General features: G+C 40.6%; 3 protein-coding genes across 6 annotated transcripts; 2 read left to right on the forward strand and 1 right to left on the reverse strand.

Moving 5' to 3' along the window:
* Positions 1–4,195: 4,195 nt before the first annotated feature.
* Positions 4,196–8,193, reverse strand: LOC125761870 (kinesin light chain). Of its 2 annotated transcripts, none has more exons than XM_049423425.1 (6): positions 7,920–8,193; positions 6,994–7,217; positions 6,380–6,919; positions 6,060–6,311; positions 5,547–5,978; positions 4,196–5,392 (listed from the first exon to the last, which is right to left on the reverse strand). In XM_049423425.1, exons 2-6 carry the CDS (start codon positions 7,180–7,182, stop codon positions 5,276–5,278), a joined length of 1,530 nt encoding a protein of 509 aa, XP_049279382.1. In that variant the 5' UTR covers positions 7,183–7,217; positions 7,920–8,193; the 3' UTR covers positions 4,196–5,275. The 2 variants fall into 2 exon arrangements, with proteins under 2 accessions (XP_049279382.1, XP_049279383.1); XM_049423426.1 differs by lacking the exon at positions 7,920–8,193 and adding an exon at positions 7,731–7,913.
* Positions 8,194–8,612: 419 nt separating this feature from the next.
* On the forward strand, positions 8,613–10,352 carry LOC125761883 (60S ribosomal protein L13a). The gene is made up of 5 exons (XM_049423440.1): positions 8,613–8,720; positions 8,903–9,143; positions 9,218–9,363; positions 9,624–9,746; positions 9,841–10,352. The coding sequence occupies exons 1-5, from the start codon at positions 8,703–8,705 to the stop codon at positions 10,117–10,119; spliced, it is 807 nt and encodes a 268-aa protein (XP_049279397.1). The 5' UTR covers positions 8,613–8,702; the 3' UTR covers positions 10,120–10,352.
* A 1,512-nt stretch (positions 10,353–11,864) lies between these two features.
* Positions 11,865–13,461, forward strand: LOC125761886 (uncharacterized). 3 transcript variants are annotated; one of them, XM_049423443.1, is made up of 6 exons: positions 11,865–12,284; positions 12,415–12,529; positions 12,598–12,700; positions 12,756–12,949; positions 13,010–13,185; positions 13,253–13,461. In XM_049423443.1, the coding sequence occupies exons 2-6, from the start codon at positions 12,488–12,490 to the stop codon at positions 13,350–13,352; spliced, it is 615 nt and encodes a 204-aa protein (XP_049279400.1). In that variant the 5' UTR covers positions 11,865–12,284; positions 12,415–12,487; the 3' UTR covers positions 13,353–13,461. The 3 variants fall into 3 exon arrangements, with proteins under 3 accessions (XP_049279400.1, XP_049279399.1, XP_049279401.1); XM_049423442.1 differs by having other exon boundaries at positions 11,866–12,284; positions 12,360–12,529; XM_049423444.1 differs by having other exon boundaries at positions 11,871–12,284; positions 12,360–12,529; positions 12,777–12,949.
* Positions 13,462–14,608: the final 1,147 nt, after the last annotated feature.

The raw sequence follows: 14,608 nt of genomic DNA on the forward strand, positions 1-14,608 counted from the left end.
ATGTGAAATACGCGATGATTGATATAGAATCGCGTGGCATTAATAAGGAATGTCAAATGCATATAGGAAGTTTACATATATCAAATTGGTGTTGAAAAACTAGCAGTTTAATGAACAAAAACACAACAACTGACATTCCATATAAATGGCACTTGATTCTATATCAATTTTCGGTGATTGGTTAACGTATTGGGTGTTTAAAGTGGGGCTAGGAGCCGAAAGGAGACCGAAAAGAAGTATCAGGGCGAAAAAAATGTGACAGCAGGTCGAAGCAAGCGGCGAAAGACGAGTCTTGTGTTTGATCGCATTGAAGAACGTAGTACCTACCTAGGAACGTTATAAAAAAATAAAAAAAAATTTAGGTATAATAAAGACCAAAAATACCGAAAAATGACTGGAAATCACGCAATTATTGTATCTACTATTCTCTACAACTGTTGAAATACAATTTCGTATGTGCTTTGCAGTGTTTGTACGAAGATTATTTTATAGAGCTGTAAATTTTCAACTACTTGAGTGACAAAGTAGGCGGAGCTACATTCCCATTTGTATGGGGAGAAAATGTTTTTATGATTTATTTTAAATCCAAGCTACACTTGGCAAGAAAGCTAATACAGAATCAATTTTATTTTACACTACAATGTGATGTCCAATTGGACATGTTAAACAAATATCCACCATAAATACCATACGACTTGTGATATTATTGTTTGCCGTCGCGCACACTGAACGCACAGAACCAATAGAAAGGGAACCAATTGGAACACCATTCTGTTAAAGTCATCCATTGCAGTAGGGTACCCTTTTCGCAAAGCATGCGCAAAATATCTTTAATGATATGTGGGTGTACAACAAAAATATTAGTACCACATGTATGTATGTACATACATAGCACACCGAAGGTAGTGTTAGTTAGTTTATTTTAATGCTGTTTTTATCACATAGGTCAAATTTGATCGCGTGCTACTTTAGGGGTTTGGAATCGGAACTCGCATTGAACTATATTTAATTTCATCAACGTTTATATAAAATGCTTTCTGTCCAACACACTAAGACGCTTTTGTTTGAAACCGACCCGACTGAAATAATTATGTCAAGCCCAGAATTTCAGTCTGCACGCAATCATCATCAACAATTTCCTCTGCTGGTACCAAAGCCCGATCTGTGGCAGATTCTTCCTTCGTTCAACTACATTTGTCGATTCACTGGAAACTCCTATCAGCTCCAAGCTAAAGTTTAAAACAAAACACCCAACTATAGCCATCCATCCATCCATCCATCCATTCGATTCGAACGCTATCCGTTCAGCAAACGGATTGTTCCCGAAACATTTTCGGTGTAATTATAAACAATTATAATGATTGCCCCATCCCCGACGAAGATTGGTCGTGCTGTCAATCATTCAATTCAAATTTTCAAAGTTCCGTATACCTTTCTGCTTTTACTATCATTCGCCCAAATTTGCTTTTTGGAAAATGCTATTATTAGAAGGAAGCGGTGACCTTACTCACAGTCAGGTTCTGTCGGTGTTATCAAAGTATTTAGAGTGTTTTTTTATATATATGTATGATGGAGCCTTTGTCTAACTGAATACCACATGTTGTACCGAATGTTGCATACTATTCGATATGATCGTATTTTTGCTGAATATTCATGGAAAATGAGTTCCCTGAACATCTAATGTAAACCAAGAAACAATAAGTTCATTATAACAATTCAACAATATTTATCTTTATATTCAATTCAAATGAATATTTCCTCGAATGGAAGAAGAATATGTAGTATTTTGTTTAATCGAATTGAAAAATTGTACTAATTGAAACTGTGGATGTCTTAAGAAGACAACCCAATTGGAAAATTCAAATTATTCTTTGTATCGTTTAACATATCTCGAAAAGAATTACTGTTCGAGATAACGTCGTGGAAGGGGTCAAGTAGTTGAAATGGTGGCAAGATATACCTTATTTCTTTAGTAATTGTGTTAAAAATATCGACCTCTGCTCTACCGATGCCATTTCATTCCTTAATAACTAATAATGTTCAATAGGCCATGTCAGCTATCCAATATATTTTATAAGATGTGTGGATATCCATCCAAATCAAAGAGGTGGATATCTTTTTTTTTATTGGTCTCTCGGTCTTGCTCAACATTGCCTCACGACTGACTGCTAGTGCTGGTGAAGAAAAATTAAAGAATAACCCATTCTTCTATTGTGACACTACAACTTCAACAGGTCTTTTTCAAGCTTACATTACTGGTGTTCCTTGACTTCGTTTAGGATATTCAGTCCTGCGTACGGTCCGGCAGGAAGTTCTGGGTCGAGGCTTTAATAAACCGGAAGTATCTAAATATTGCACATGGAAGGTATGGAAGGTACAATACATTAAAGACTTCAATCACCGTTTATATTGGCATTATATTACTTGGATAGCTCGAAAGGATATATCAAATAAATAGTGGGCTACATTAATAATAATTAGGTCGTTCTTGAAGCCTTTCTAAAAGCTTCTACTCCAGCAGTAAAAAATCATGGGTATTCTAACCTAATAAGCTTGTGTTGTTAAATGTTTTACTTTTGGAGTTTTCGGTGGATATTCTACTGATACACTTCGAATAAGCTTTCGTTAAGCTACTTTGTTCATTGCTTCTTAAGAACCAGGCCCTATCAAGACTTATTTTACCACGTAGCCTGATAGTCCTTGTTACATGAGAAATGAAGCCGCTCCTGTCGTGTTGAACCGGAACCGTTTATCACATGTACTATCGGGCAAAACAATAATGTATTCTATAGCTGCAAAAAATAATGAGAAGCTTCTGATTACATTAGTTAAGTAATGCTGCAAACAGAACTAAGTTTAAGCTGAAGGGCTTCAATTATTTTCTGAGAAAAGTGTAACCATTCAAATATACATACGGGTTTTCGTTATTAGAAGCAAGAATTATCTTTACATACTATATATTGCTTGATTAGTACATAGTTTTCTACTGATTAGACTGAGACTGGGCTAAGAAGAATTCGACAAATATAATTCAAATGTAATAATTCATTTTGACTGGTTCGGTAGAAGTGGCACTTTGTTAATTCTGGTTGTTCTAGTGTTAACGGCAACTTTCGATTTTTTATTCTATTATGTAAACATGAAATTATTAAAATAAAAAATACGAAACCTTCGATTTTTTTGCTGATCTTCGGTTATTCAATAAAGCAATAATTAAAATCACAAAACATGGTTTTCATAACATTCTTTGATAATGATCTCCTTTCTTCTTATATCGCTACAGCAGATCGCTTGGTTCTGACCTGCCTTGTATAATGTCTGACTATCTGTGACTTGAATATATCCGCAGAAGAATAATCCAGTTTTGTGTACGATAAGTCGGGTGCAGTCAAAGGTCCAATCGAATGATTGATACTTATTATTTAGTATGCCGGGGGTGACCTTAACTTATTGACTTTTCCCAGTATGATGTCTTTCCAATGAAATTGAGATTTAAGTCTTGCTTATTAAAAACCTGCAAACCAAAGGACATAATACCACATTACGATAGTCGGACCAGATGAGATTCAATCCACGTTTTACATAGATTAGAACGAATGCCGCATCACGAGATGTATCCCATGGTCTATTGTCAAAAGGATTGGTTTCTTCGATATATCTTAGAATTTTGATTTTTCTGTCCTACCTGGGGCTATAGCTATCCAAAAGGGCGAAAAACCACATAACCGTTCAAGCCCTTAAAAATTTCCACCCGTTCATTTAACACTACATTGTACCAGGAATTCCATCACTATGATGAGAGCTGCATCAAGCGATGATAACAGCAGACTCACAGTGTACAATCTGCTCTAAATAATTTAACAAACATAGTATTGGCAAACATGATAAATGCATAAGTTAACCTAACAAGTGCGACTAAATTAAAAATTATGAATGCCCTAGCCAACTTGCAGAACGGTTTGGTCAAAAAGAGAAAAACAAGAAATGCTGTCATAGCTGTATGACGACCTGGCTGTTTTTTAATTTAAAAATCGTTATGAAAAAATATAATTCTTTATTTGTCATTATGCAAAAATGTAAAACTGAATGTTTAATTAAAATAACTGATATCGTATTTGCAACAGGACTAGCTAAAATGGGGCATCGGAGATATTTAAACGTTTTTCGGATATTAAAAAAATTAGTGACAACTACATTCAGGAGTCTCGGTACAGTTATTCATTAGAACTCCGTATTGGCGAAAAAAAACAAGCAAAATTTTATGTCGAATGCTTTTATACGCGCGTCTATGTCTTACATGTTACTTTGGAAATGATTAAATAATCGGTATGCATTTTTGTTTTATTATCAAAAGCGCGTAGTTTACTGCTTAACTGCTTTACTATTCTCGCTCCGACAAGTTTGATAAATAGAACAATTCCTTCAAATATATCTATTTCCCATCTCTTTTTATCTCTCACTCTCCCGTTCTCTCTGTCTCTTGCCATGATTTTGCCTCTGCTTTCTCAACTATACCAACTATTTTCACTTTCGCGTTCTATTGCCAGATTGTTTAGCTTTTGTGTATGTGGCCCTCTGAATAACGCGATATTTATTTATCTTCTATTTATCGGTTCGAATATTTAAAAAAAAACCAAATATTTTTTCGTAACTATTTCTAAGAGCTTAGCATTTCATGCTATATCAAGTATCGTGTCATTTTTTGTAAGCGAATTTTTGTCATGTGTTCACATAATAAAATGATAATGTATTGTAAAACAATCTCCTGCTAGTACTCCTTCGTTCTATTGGATTGTAAGCTAAATGTGTTTAAGCCACGAGTTATCTGTATTTTTTCTTCTTCGATATAAAGCAATTGTTAACCAGGTCGAAACTGTGCATTAAATTGAACATTTCCATTAGAGAAAAAACATTGCAGATGTAACGCGAGATACATTGTATAGGAGGGAACGATTGAGAGAGGTAACCAGAGAGAAAGAGATAAAAAGAAAGATGGAGAAACAGTTATCATTTGCGAAATGGATTGGAATACAATAATAAAATGAAAATTTAAAACAAACATGTAAACAACTAATATGAACAAGCGAACACCGAGACACGTTGGGCTTGAAGGTTTGAATCAGCGTTTGGAAATGGAAAAGTCACTGCACACCTTCTGCTCCATACTGCTAACTATTCTCTCTGTCACTGTGCTGAATGTTTCAACCGGCTATTACGAATTATTCTGGATCTGGATTAGCAATGAAAAATATTGCGCGCGTCTGCAAAACACCTACTATTTGTGCACACGTTTGTTGTGATCATCATTTTCATCTTTGCTGTTGCCGCTCTTCTGGCGCTTGTTATCGTCCGCTACACCGAGCACTTTCGACTGTTTCACCAAATCCAGCGCCTGCCAGGAAGGAACAGCGTAAACGTTTGGGCGTTTACATGAAGAAACTCGTCCGATTAGTTATTGTTTTGTTATTGATTTAGTTGTTAGATGTTGATTGATTGGGTTAGTTTTTGTGTTGCTACAACTACGGCTGGCTTGCCTATTTGCGTACCTCTTTCTTGCTTCGTAGAGCACAATCTTCCAGCGTGTCTGCCGCCTCGTACTTGCCCTGCCTTCTATACAGAGCACCGAGATTTTTCAGGGTCGTGGTGACGGTGGGAGAGTCAACCTTGGCTGCCTTGTGCCACCCACCGTACTCACCATACGGTGTGTTTTCTCGGTTCTTCAATTTGTTCTCCTCCCGCTCTTCGGCCACCTGCCAGATTGGTTTGTTTTCTCCATTAATTGCACCAAATTCCCGCTCGTGTGCTCTCGTTAGCACCTCCTTGTACAGCATTTCTGCTTCCTTGTATTTGCCTTGTTTCAGGTAGCAGCTGGCAAGATTGTTGAGAGTCTTCGCTACGTTCGGATCGTCACCACCTAGTTTCATTTCATAAATTTCTAGCGCTCGCTTGTAATACATTTCAACTTCCTCGTATTTTGCCTGTAAAACGATAACAAGAGATAGAGAAAAAGGTTTAAAATTAATACCAAATGTACAGAAATAGAAGAAACAGCAACACACCTGATTTTGGCAAAGAAGTGCCAAGTTGTTCAACTGCTTGGCCACATCGGGATGCGATTTACCGAGCACATTTTCTCTTATCTCAAGTGCACGTTTGCAAAGCGGTTCGGCATCCTTGTATTTGCCCCGCTTACCGTACAAAACGGCCAGGTTGTTCAATGTAGCAGCAACGGCCGGATGATTTTCGCCGAGAGTTTTCTCGCGTATTGTAAGGGCATCGTTCAGCAGGTTGGCTGCCTCCTTATACTTGTTCTGTGTGAAGCAGGAAAACGATTGATTAAAAAGAATTCAAAGAACAAGTGCACTCAACAAACATGTACCTGATCTCTGTATACTAACGCCAAGATGTTCAACATCGTGGCTACATCGGGATGATCATGTCCGCTGGTTTTCTCCAGGTCTTCTAGAGCCTGTTTGCACAGCGGTACTGCTACCTCGTACCGTCCTTGCGACGCGTACTGTATAACCAGATTGTGAAGCGTACGCAATCGGGCCGGTATTTCGTATCCTGCATTTGCGTGGTTCGCAAATTGATTTGGTGGCGTCGGTGACATGTTGTTTCGCTCCTCTGCTTCATCTTCCGGGAACAGTTCAACTACTGGGTCTGTGCGCGATTTTTCCAAATTGTCCTCATTTTCTTGTATCTCGTCGTACTTTTTCACCGAAGCCATAAACTCTAGATGTTTCTTTTCTTCTTCTAGCTGTGCAACGCTCTGTTCGGAAGTTTGCAGCTTTTGCTGCGTGATCGCCAACTCGTCACGCAACCACACATTCTCCTGGCAGAGCCGTTTTACCTGCGTGCGTAGTTTTTGCTTTTCGGCTTCGATGTTTTGAAGATGAGCAAACAGCATCACGATAACCTGCAAAATACGATGTACGACAGATTCAATTTTGCATTATATGGAAGCCATCATTCAAATGTTACATTACTCACCTGTGCTTCGCTTAGCCCGAGCTCAATATTCTCCATATTCTTCTTCACGATTTCCATCTTGTCCGGATCGGTTTTGCTACCCTCCGAGAGGTTATTCATCAGTGTAACATGCTCTACACGAAGGGCTTCCAAGCCCTGCATTACCGTTTTGGTATTCGAGACAATTTCTTCTTGAGCCATTTGTGTCATCGTATATGCTGATTTCTGGAGATGATCTAGTGAAACTGAAATAAAACAACCTCATGAAATATTACTGTTCACGGTACGGGGGGCTGCACATTTAAGTTTCACACATTATTCAAACAACTACGTGCTAATCTCGTCACGAAGTGACGCATTGAAGTGACATCATCAAAATATGAGTAAGTGAAGTATGCGCCGAAACGATCAATATCAAGGGTACAGCGAACCGTGTAAAAACCAAAATTGTACAGTTGCATCGTTCCAGTTCATTCTATATGTTCCACACACAGCCAGCGAGTGGTTACCTCCCTACCGCTACCAACAACTGTAGAGAAAAATCGTATACCGTTACACGCAGCAGACTTTCGTCGAACCGTTCGATAGGACAACTTGCACGAACAAAATAAAATGCAATAGAAAATACTTTCTCTGCGCGAAGCCAATGGAAAAGCGTTTGTGTTTTTCTTCAGCTCCCTCCTGGCGAGGGTGCTTAGGCCAGCGATTGCTTTTCTTTATTTGTGAATTTACTTTATCTGACCTCGAACTAATAGTACCTTCGCTTCTGCGAGTTTAGGAGATGATGTTTTTACACGATGGAACTATAGTGGGTGAAAACTGTTCTATTTGCTACAGCAGGATGTAAAACTTCCGAAAACTGATTTCTTTGAGAAATCAATAAACACACGACGAATGCACGAAAAACTAATTTTCTTTTTCTACACAGCACCCACACACACACTCACCTACGCAAATTCACACGCGCCACACATACAGTCACTCGTTTCGCGTAAATTTCGTTTTGATGAGCTTTTTATGCTGCCTATCTCCAAGGTTTAAATTATTATTCAAGTACACACATTCATTTCAATTTTCACAGAAAGTTTTAGTGTTTCGTTATATGCTGAATGTTTTGTAGAGTCTTCGTGCAAGATGATTGCGGGTTTGGAATAGATAGTACTGGCAGGACAAACAAAACTGTGCACCAATGCTGCCGCAACACTGCGACGACCAGGCAATATCAAACTGCCACATGACATTACATGAAATGTTTATTGTTTAAATTGATGTGCAATAAAAGAATGTATATTTTTAAAAGAAGTACGTACATTATTAATGTGTTTCGTTCATTGCGGATTAACATATGGAGCATTGTAATGGAAATAATTTATTGGGACAATTCCCTTGTAAAGTACAATACCCTCTACTATAAACGTTGATATTTTCTAGAAAACTAATTTTTCTTTACACCAGTTCTCATGGCAATTTGTTGTTGTTCTTGTTATAATGTCTGATAAAATACAAAATGCACTGCAGAAACGATAAAAATAAATAAGAATGCACAAAACCATCACAAAAATAAAGAAATAAGTGTGTTATATACAGCTTGGGTGTGGTGAATGCAATAGGTGAAAATGATACCACTGAACGAAGTTTGACAGCCGCGAACCGCTCGCAAGCTGTCATTCGGTTCATGACTTCCGCTGAACGACACTTCCTAGTTCTTTTTGTTGGTGTTTGCGAAAGTGATGGTACGCACGAAGAAGGTATCTATCATTTAACGGTGAAAATCTGTAAAACTTCGATGCTGGAGGCGCAATTCGGTTCTCGAATGGTTGTGTAGCGCTCCCCGAAGCGTAACATGTGAACCGAATCGTGTACTGGGCGTTGAAAGTGATGTGAAATGTGATATGGCAAATGATCCCTTCCCTCGTTCTATTCGTTTCAGCCGATTTTAATTGACGGACGTGGGCATTTGCTTGGTCGACTGGCTTCGGTCGTCGCCAAGCAGATCCTGACCGGCTATACAGTTGTTGTGGTCCGTTGTGAGGGCCTGCAACTGTCCGGCCATTTCTTCCGCAACAAGATCAAGTTCTTGGCCTATCTGCGTAAACGGTGCAACGTCAACCCGGCACGCGGTCCGTTCCATTTCCGCGCTCCGAGCCGTATGTTGTGGAAGGCCATTCGAGGTTTGTATATTCAGCGTGTGCGTATTTGGTGTTTTAGCATGTGTAAATAAATCGTATCCTTGTTCTCTTGGCAGGAATGGTTCCACACAAGACCAAGCGCGGTCATAATGCACTGAAACGCCTGAAGCTGTATGAAGGCATTCCGCCACCATACGATACGATGAAGCGAGTGTGTGTTCCGATCGCCATGCGTCAGCTGTGCTTGCGTCCTGACCGAAAGGTGAGTGAGTTATTGTTTACAGATGAGATAGTATGTTTGTAGGCCGGGGTGGAAATGCAGTCCTGTGGACATGAAGTATCGGTTATGTGTTCCATCAATGCAGAGAAAGCAAAACCCAAAACTACAGATTCTTGGCAGCAATCGTATAATGTTTGTAAAAGTGTAATCCGTCAATTGCTTTCGATCCATCAAGGCGTCAAGGATTGGCAATGTCAAAAAACAGAATATGTAAATAAGTGATGTTTTTTTTTCATTTACAGTACTGTACGGTCGACCGTGTTGCCCATGAAGTGGGTTGGAAGTACCGTGATGTGGTGAACAACCTTGAAGCCAAGCGCAAGATCAAGGCACGCATTGCTTACATGCACAAGAAGAAGCTGAAGGTAAAACAAGGATTAGGAATGCACATAGCATTCAGATCGACTGTAAAAAGCTGTGCGGAGATTAACTGGGAAAATGTATGTTTTAATTCTACAGAATATCACCTGGAAGGCTCGTGCCGTCGTTGCCAAGAGGATTGAGCCGCAGAACGCTGTGCTGAGACAGTACGGCTATCTGACAACGGAATTCGAGAAGAAGTACAATCGGCCAACGGCGAGCCCCGTCGCACCGAAACTGGGCAAGCGCAAGCGCAAGGAACTGTATGTTGCCGCAAAGGCCGCCCGTAAAACAGCGAAGTATGCAGCGAGAGCCGAGGCTAAGCTGAAAAAGGCATCGGCACCCAAGAGCCCGGCAAAACCTAAGGCAAAGGCTTAATCTGTAAGAGCAGAAAGAGTTTTATCATAAATGCGAATTGGTGGTAGCTTTTAAAGACGAGGCAACTTTAACAACACGTTGCACGCTTTGAAGTGCTATCACCATAATAACAGCGTTGTATAGAATTTCTACCAACAGAATCATCGTAAACCAACGCATTTGATGTAAAGGAAGATAAAATACACAGATACGCGCGCGTGTGTTTGCGAGTGCGCGCGCGCGAACAAACATAATTGTGTCTATCCAATCCAATTATTAGAAATTGATCCGAAATGACACACATTCTGTTAATTATCTTAAAACTTAGTATAGCAGTTTGGCATAGTAAATTAGAAATTAGTATAGTAATTTACCCATACAGAAAGTGGTGTCAATGGTCTCGTCCTGTCTAACAATGCACGTTGTAGATTGTTTCTGGTTCAAAATAGGTCTTGTTGTCTATACTATATCACACTTTGTCTACATGACGCAAACAAACGATAAATTTCCTTTTAGAACACATTGTTAGGACGAAGGACTGAAAATGTTACCTGACCCCAGTAAGATCCCGATTTCAAAGAATATCTGTGCCTGGAATATGGACAAATCATGGATATTTGTGAGGAATTTTACATCGTCATCTTGTTGCGAATGTTGCTTCAACATTTAAGTTGACTGGAATTTCACTTCACTTTAGTATGTATGTTTTTATTGTTTAAAATGTATTCATCGTATAAAAATCCCTTTGCGTAAGTAAGTTGGGAAGTTACACATTTCCTCGAAATTTTCACGTCCGTTTGGTGGAAGAAGCAGCGAATCTGAATACCGACTGCGTGAACTTCTGGTAATCAGTTTATGTACTGTTGGAAGTTATTTATTATGTCCCTCCATTCTGCGAGATCTGCCACGATATTGAGTAACGATGTATCTCGCTACTTCCGCTACGACTACAGCCGTTTAAAAACTTGGTTCACAGTAGTGATGGGTACATTTGACAAAAAAAGGAATCGCTTCTAAATGACTCCATGAATTTTGAAAGCGGCTCCGGAAGGTAGGTGCAATACTCTGAATTCGGAACCGTCCGGAGCCGCTAGTCGGCAGCCGGAGCCGTCCGGAGCCGTCGGAGCCGTCGGAGTCGTCGCAGCCGTCCCGAACCGTCCGGAGCCGTTGGAGCCGTCCGGAGCTGCTAGTCGGCAGCCGGAGCCGTCCTGAGCCGTCGGAGCCGCTAGTTGACAATGATATAACCTAGATTATTACACTATCAGCAAATTTTATATAATCTGGTAAAAATAACGAGTTTAAATAAAACATTTCCTTATTTCAACTAGCGGCTCCGTCGACTCCGACGTCTCCGGACGGCTCCGACGGCTCCGGACGGCTCTGGCTGCCGAGTGGCGGCTCCGGACGGCTTCGACGATTCCGACGGCTCCGGACGGCTCCGCCTGCCGACTAGCGGCTCCGGACGGCTCCGGGCGGCTCCAGGCGGAATCGTGGTTTTAACCTAGCTGGAATCGGAGCTGGAGTTGCTATGCTCGGAAGCGGTTCGGAGCCGTGGGTGCGATTCCGAGAACCCATCACTAGTTCACAGTAATGCTAACTTCACTTTTTAATAAACTTCAAGAGTGGTCAAATATTTATTTCAAATTTTGATGAAATGATAAAGTATAGTAAAATGCGGTTTCTGTTTCTTATTGCGATTAACAGTTACAAAAAATTGCTACAAACCAGTTACAAAAAAGTTAATTTTCTTCGAGCTAAGTTTAGAAATTCGAGATAAGTTTAAGGAATAAGTCCTCACTGGCGTACTTTCTTTTATGCTACTTTCGGTCGGCTTTGGAAATGTGTCTTCCAGTTAGTGGCAGGTTTCACGGTAAGCGGCCGTGGAGGTTCCCGTACTCGAAAGTGTATAAAATCATAACTATGTTCGGAATCCAAGCTTTTCGCCGGGGTCCCGTTTGTTTTCCCGCTTAGGGAAACTGGGAAATATTATATTGGTAAATATTTTGCAATATATGCTTAAAATGGAACATATCGACTTTTTTTGTAGGCTTCTGTATAGATATTGCGTTTACTTGCTGAAAACGCTGAAACGCTGAATCATCATGTCATCCTAGCAGTAGCACAAGTAGAAAGCTGTGAAGAAGTGCGGAATAAAACTATTCGCAAGAATCGTGGATAAAAAGGCGGTGAGTAACCAATATTAAATTTCAAGCAATTTCCTGTATGTTTTGCTAACTCGTTCTGGTGGTGTAACTAATTAGTTGTAGAAAGAAAGCACGCACTACTGTGTCTCATTAAAGTTTGCATATCACGCAGTGGTAAAGGAAAGCTGCTTGCTCCAATCAAAATTGACGAACCACTTCCGTTTCTCCGTTAAAAGCAGAACAATATGGCATCCATAATCGAAAGCGAGGAAGAACTGGCATGTTTGGTAGGATGTGTTGGCGAGAGTTGGCAATAGATGGTATCATGTGGTTCATCATTAATGTATACTTTCAGAATAGAGAAGTGGATGAAGAGCTGGATCAAGTCGAAAGCACTATAGTGTGGTTACTGTCGCAGAATTACCTAAAGTCTACAATTAATAGTATTGTTGCGGTTGGTGAGTTTTGATATAATTTTGATTAATAGCAAATCAAACAAAAATATGGATACAGACGATACCAATAATTTCCTAGGCGATGTAGCGCTCTTGAAGACGATGAACATGGACACGTCGATTTCGAAGAGCAACTCGTTTGTGGCAATGGCTTCGTCCTTATGGAAAATGAATAATTCGGAAAACATAATTAACATGAGAGAGCAAATCGCAAACAACGGAAAAGAACAGGAGAAGTTATTTGTTCAGATGGTATGTTGAGAAACCCCAGAAGTTTTCCTTCCCATATGAAGTAATCATCTGTATTCACAGCAATCAGGAGAACTCGAGGGCGAAGTGGAACAATATCGTGAAAAAATTCGTGAAATGCGTTCAAAAAAGCATTCTATGCAAACTGAATTGAATGAAAAACAGCAGAATGCCAATGCGGAGGAACTGTCGATCTCGGGTGTTATCGATATGTTGAAAGAGATAAAACGAGACCTTGAGTATGTGAAGGATGCTATTAGCGAGTGTCTAGTCAAAAACTAAAATTGATTCTTTTCTCTTTCGCAGCACTACCATTCAATGTTATGAACAAGAGCTTCAAAAGGTGGAAAACATTATGAATGATGTAGCTTACGATTGTCCCTTGTTTGCCGATGTATGTGAGTAGTTGGATAGAATTTATGTTATTTTACCATTTTGGTCGAATATAAATAATATCGTCCTTTGAATATGTGACCTAAATGGTAAATAAAATATATCTGTAGCAATGCTTCCGATGTAGAAGTAAGTTTTTTGTAGAGGTCTTTTGAATTCAAACTTTGAACGTTAAATTTAAGCAAACCATAAGGCACAAACAGAATATGACAAGTGTTATATGGTTCTCTTCAAACGGAACATTTAATTTTATTCGTAATTCCGGCTTTGACCACCGTCAGGATATCTGCACCGCCAAACAGCTCAGCTAGCTCGTGGTTCATTCTCCTTCTCCACACGCCCTGCTCGCACACACCGCCAAAGATAGTCCTTAGCACCCGCCGTTCGAAAATAGCGAGTGCATTGGCATCCTCCGTTAGCAGGGTCCAGGACTCGTACCCGTAGAGGACTACCGGACGTATCAGTGTGCGATATATCGTGCATTTCGTGTGTTGCTGGAGCCTTCTGGATCGCAGGAGTTTGTGGAGCCCGTAGTAGGCACGATTTCCCTGAACAATGCGCCTTCGGATTTCGCTGCTCATGTTGTTGTCCGAAGTTACGATCGTACCAAGGTAGCAGAACTCCTCTACCACCTCGAGATCGTCGCCGTCAACTGATACTCAGCTCCCGAGTCGGGCTCTATCACGGTCAGAGCCTCCGGCAAGCAGGTACTTTGTCTTCGTCGCATTGATCCTCAATCCAATTCTGTCGGCCTCGCGTTTCAGTCGGGTGTACGCGTCGCACACCGCCGCAGATGTCCGTCCGATGATGTCGATGTCATCCGCGAAGCCGAGAAATTGGAGAGAACGGGTGAAAATCGTGCCCCGGATGTCGAAGCCCACGCTTCGCATGACACCTTCCAGAGCGATGTTAAACAACAAACAGGAGAGTCCGTCCCCTTGCCTCAGACCCCGGTGAGATTCGAACGATTCCGACAGCATGTTCGATACTCTCACCTTGCAGGGCACCCCATCCATCGTGGCCTTCAACAGCCGTACCAGCTTCCCTGGGAATCCGTAATGCTGCATGGTGTTCCATAGTTCAGTCCAACCTATGTTACCGTAGGCCACCTTAATGTCAATGAACAGCTGGTGCTCTCGCCACTTCTTAAGGATCTGCCGTAGAGTAATGATTTGGTCGGTGGTCGATTTGCCACCAACAAGGCAAGAGGCGCAAATCTGCAGAAGAGTATTCGGGACAGGATCTTGTAAGCAACATTCAGGACTGTGA

This window comes from Anopheles funestus, chromosome 2RL, assembly GCF_943734845.2.
Source record: "Anopheles funestus chromosome 2RL, idAnoFuneDA-416_04, whole genome shotgun sequence".
NCBI classification, from domain to species: domain Eukaryota; kingdom Metazoa; phylum Arthropoda; class Insecta; order Diptera; family Culicidae; genus Anopheles; species Anopheles funestus.

Coding starts and splice junctions, on each gene's coding strand:
- LOC125761870 (XM_049423425.1), bottom strand. CDS start 7,182: ATGACACAAATGGCTCAAGAAGAAATTGTCTCGAATACCAAAACGGTA. Junction 6,312..6,379: donor CGTTAGTATACAGAGATCAG/GTACATGTTTGT, acceptor TGCTTCACACAG/AACAAGTATAAGGAGGCAGC. Junction 5,393..5,546: donor CTCTACGAAGCAAGAAAGAG/GTACGCAAATAG, acceptor CCTTCCTGGCAG/GCGCTGGATTTGGTGAAACA.
- LOC125761883 (XM_049423440.1), top strand. Junction 9,364..9,623: donor GCTTGCGTCCTGACCGAAAG/GTGAGTGAGTTA, acceptor TTTCATTTACAG/TACTGTACGGTCGACCGTGT. Junction 9,747..9,840: donor TGCACAAGAAGAAGCTGAAG/GTAAAACAAGGA, acceptor TTAATTCTACAG/AATATCACCTGGAAGGCTCG.
- LOC125761886 (XM_049423443.1), top strand. CDS start 12,488: ATGGCATCCATAATCGAAAGCGAGGAAGAACTGGCATGTTTG. Junction 12,950..13,009: donor AGAAGTTATTTGTTCAGATG/GTATGTTGAGAA, acceptor CTGTATTCACAG/CAATCAGGAGAACTCGAGGG. Junction 13,186..13,252: donor GAGATAAAACGAGACCTTGA/GTATGTGAAGGA, acceptor TCTCTTTCGCAG/CACTACCATTCAATGTTATG.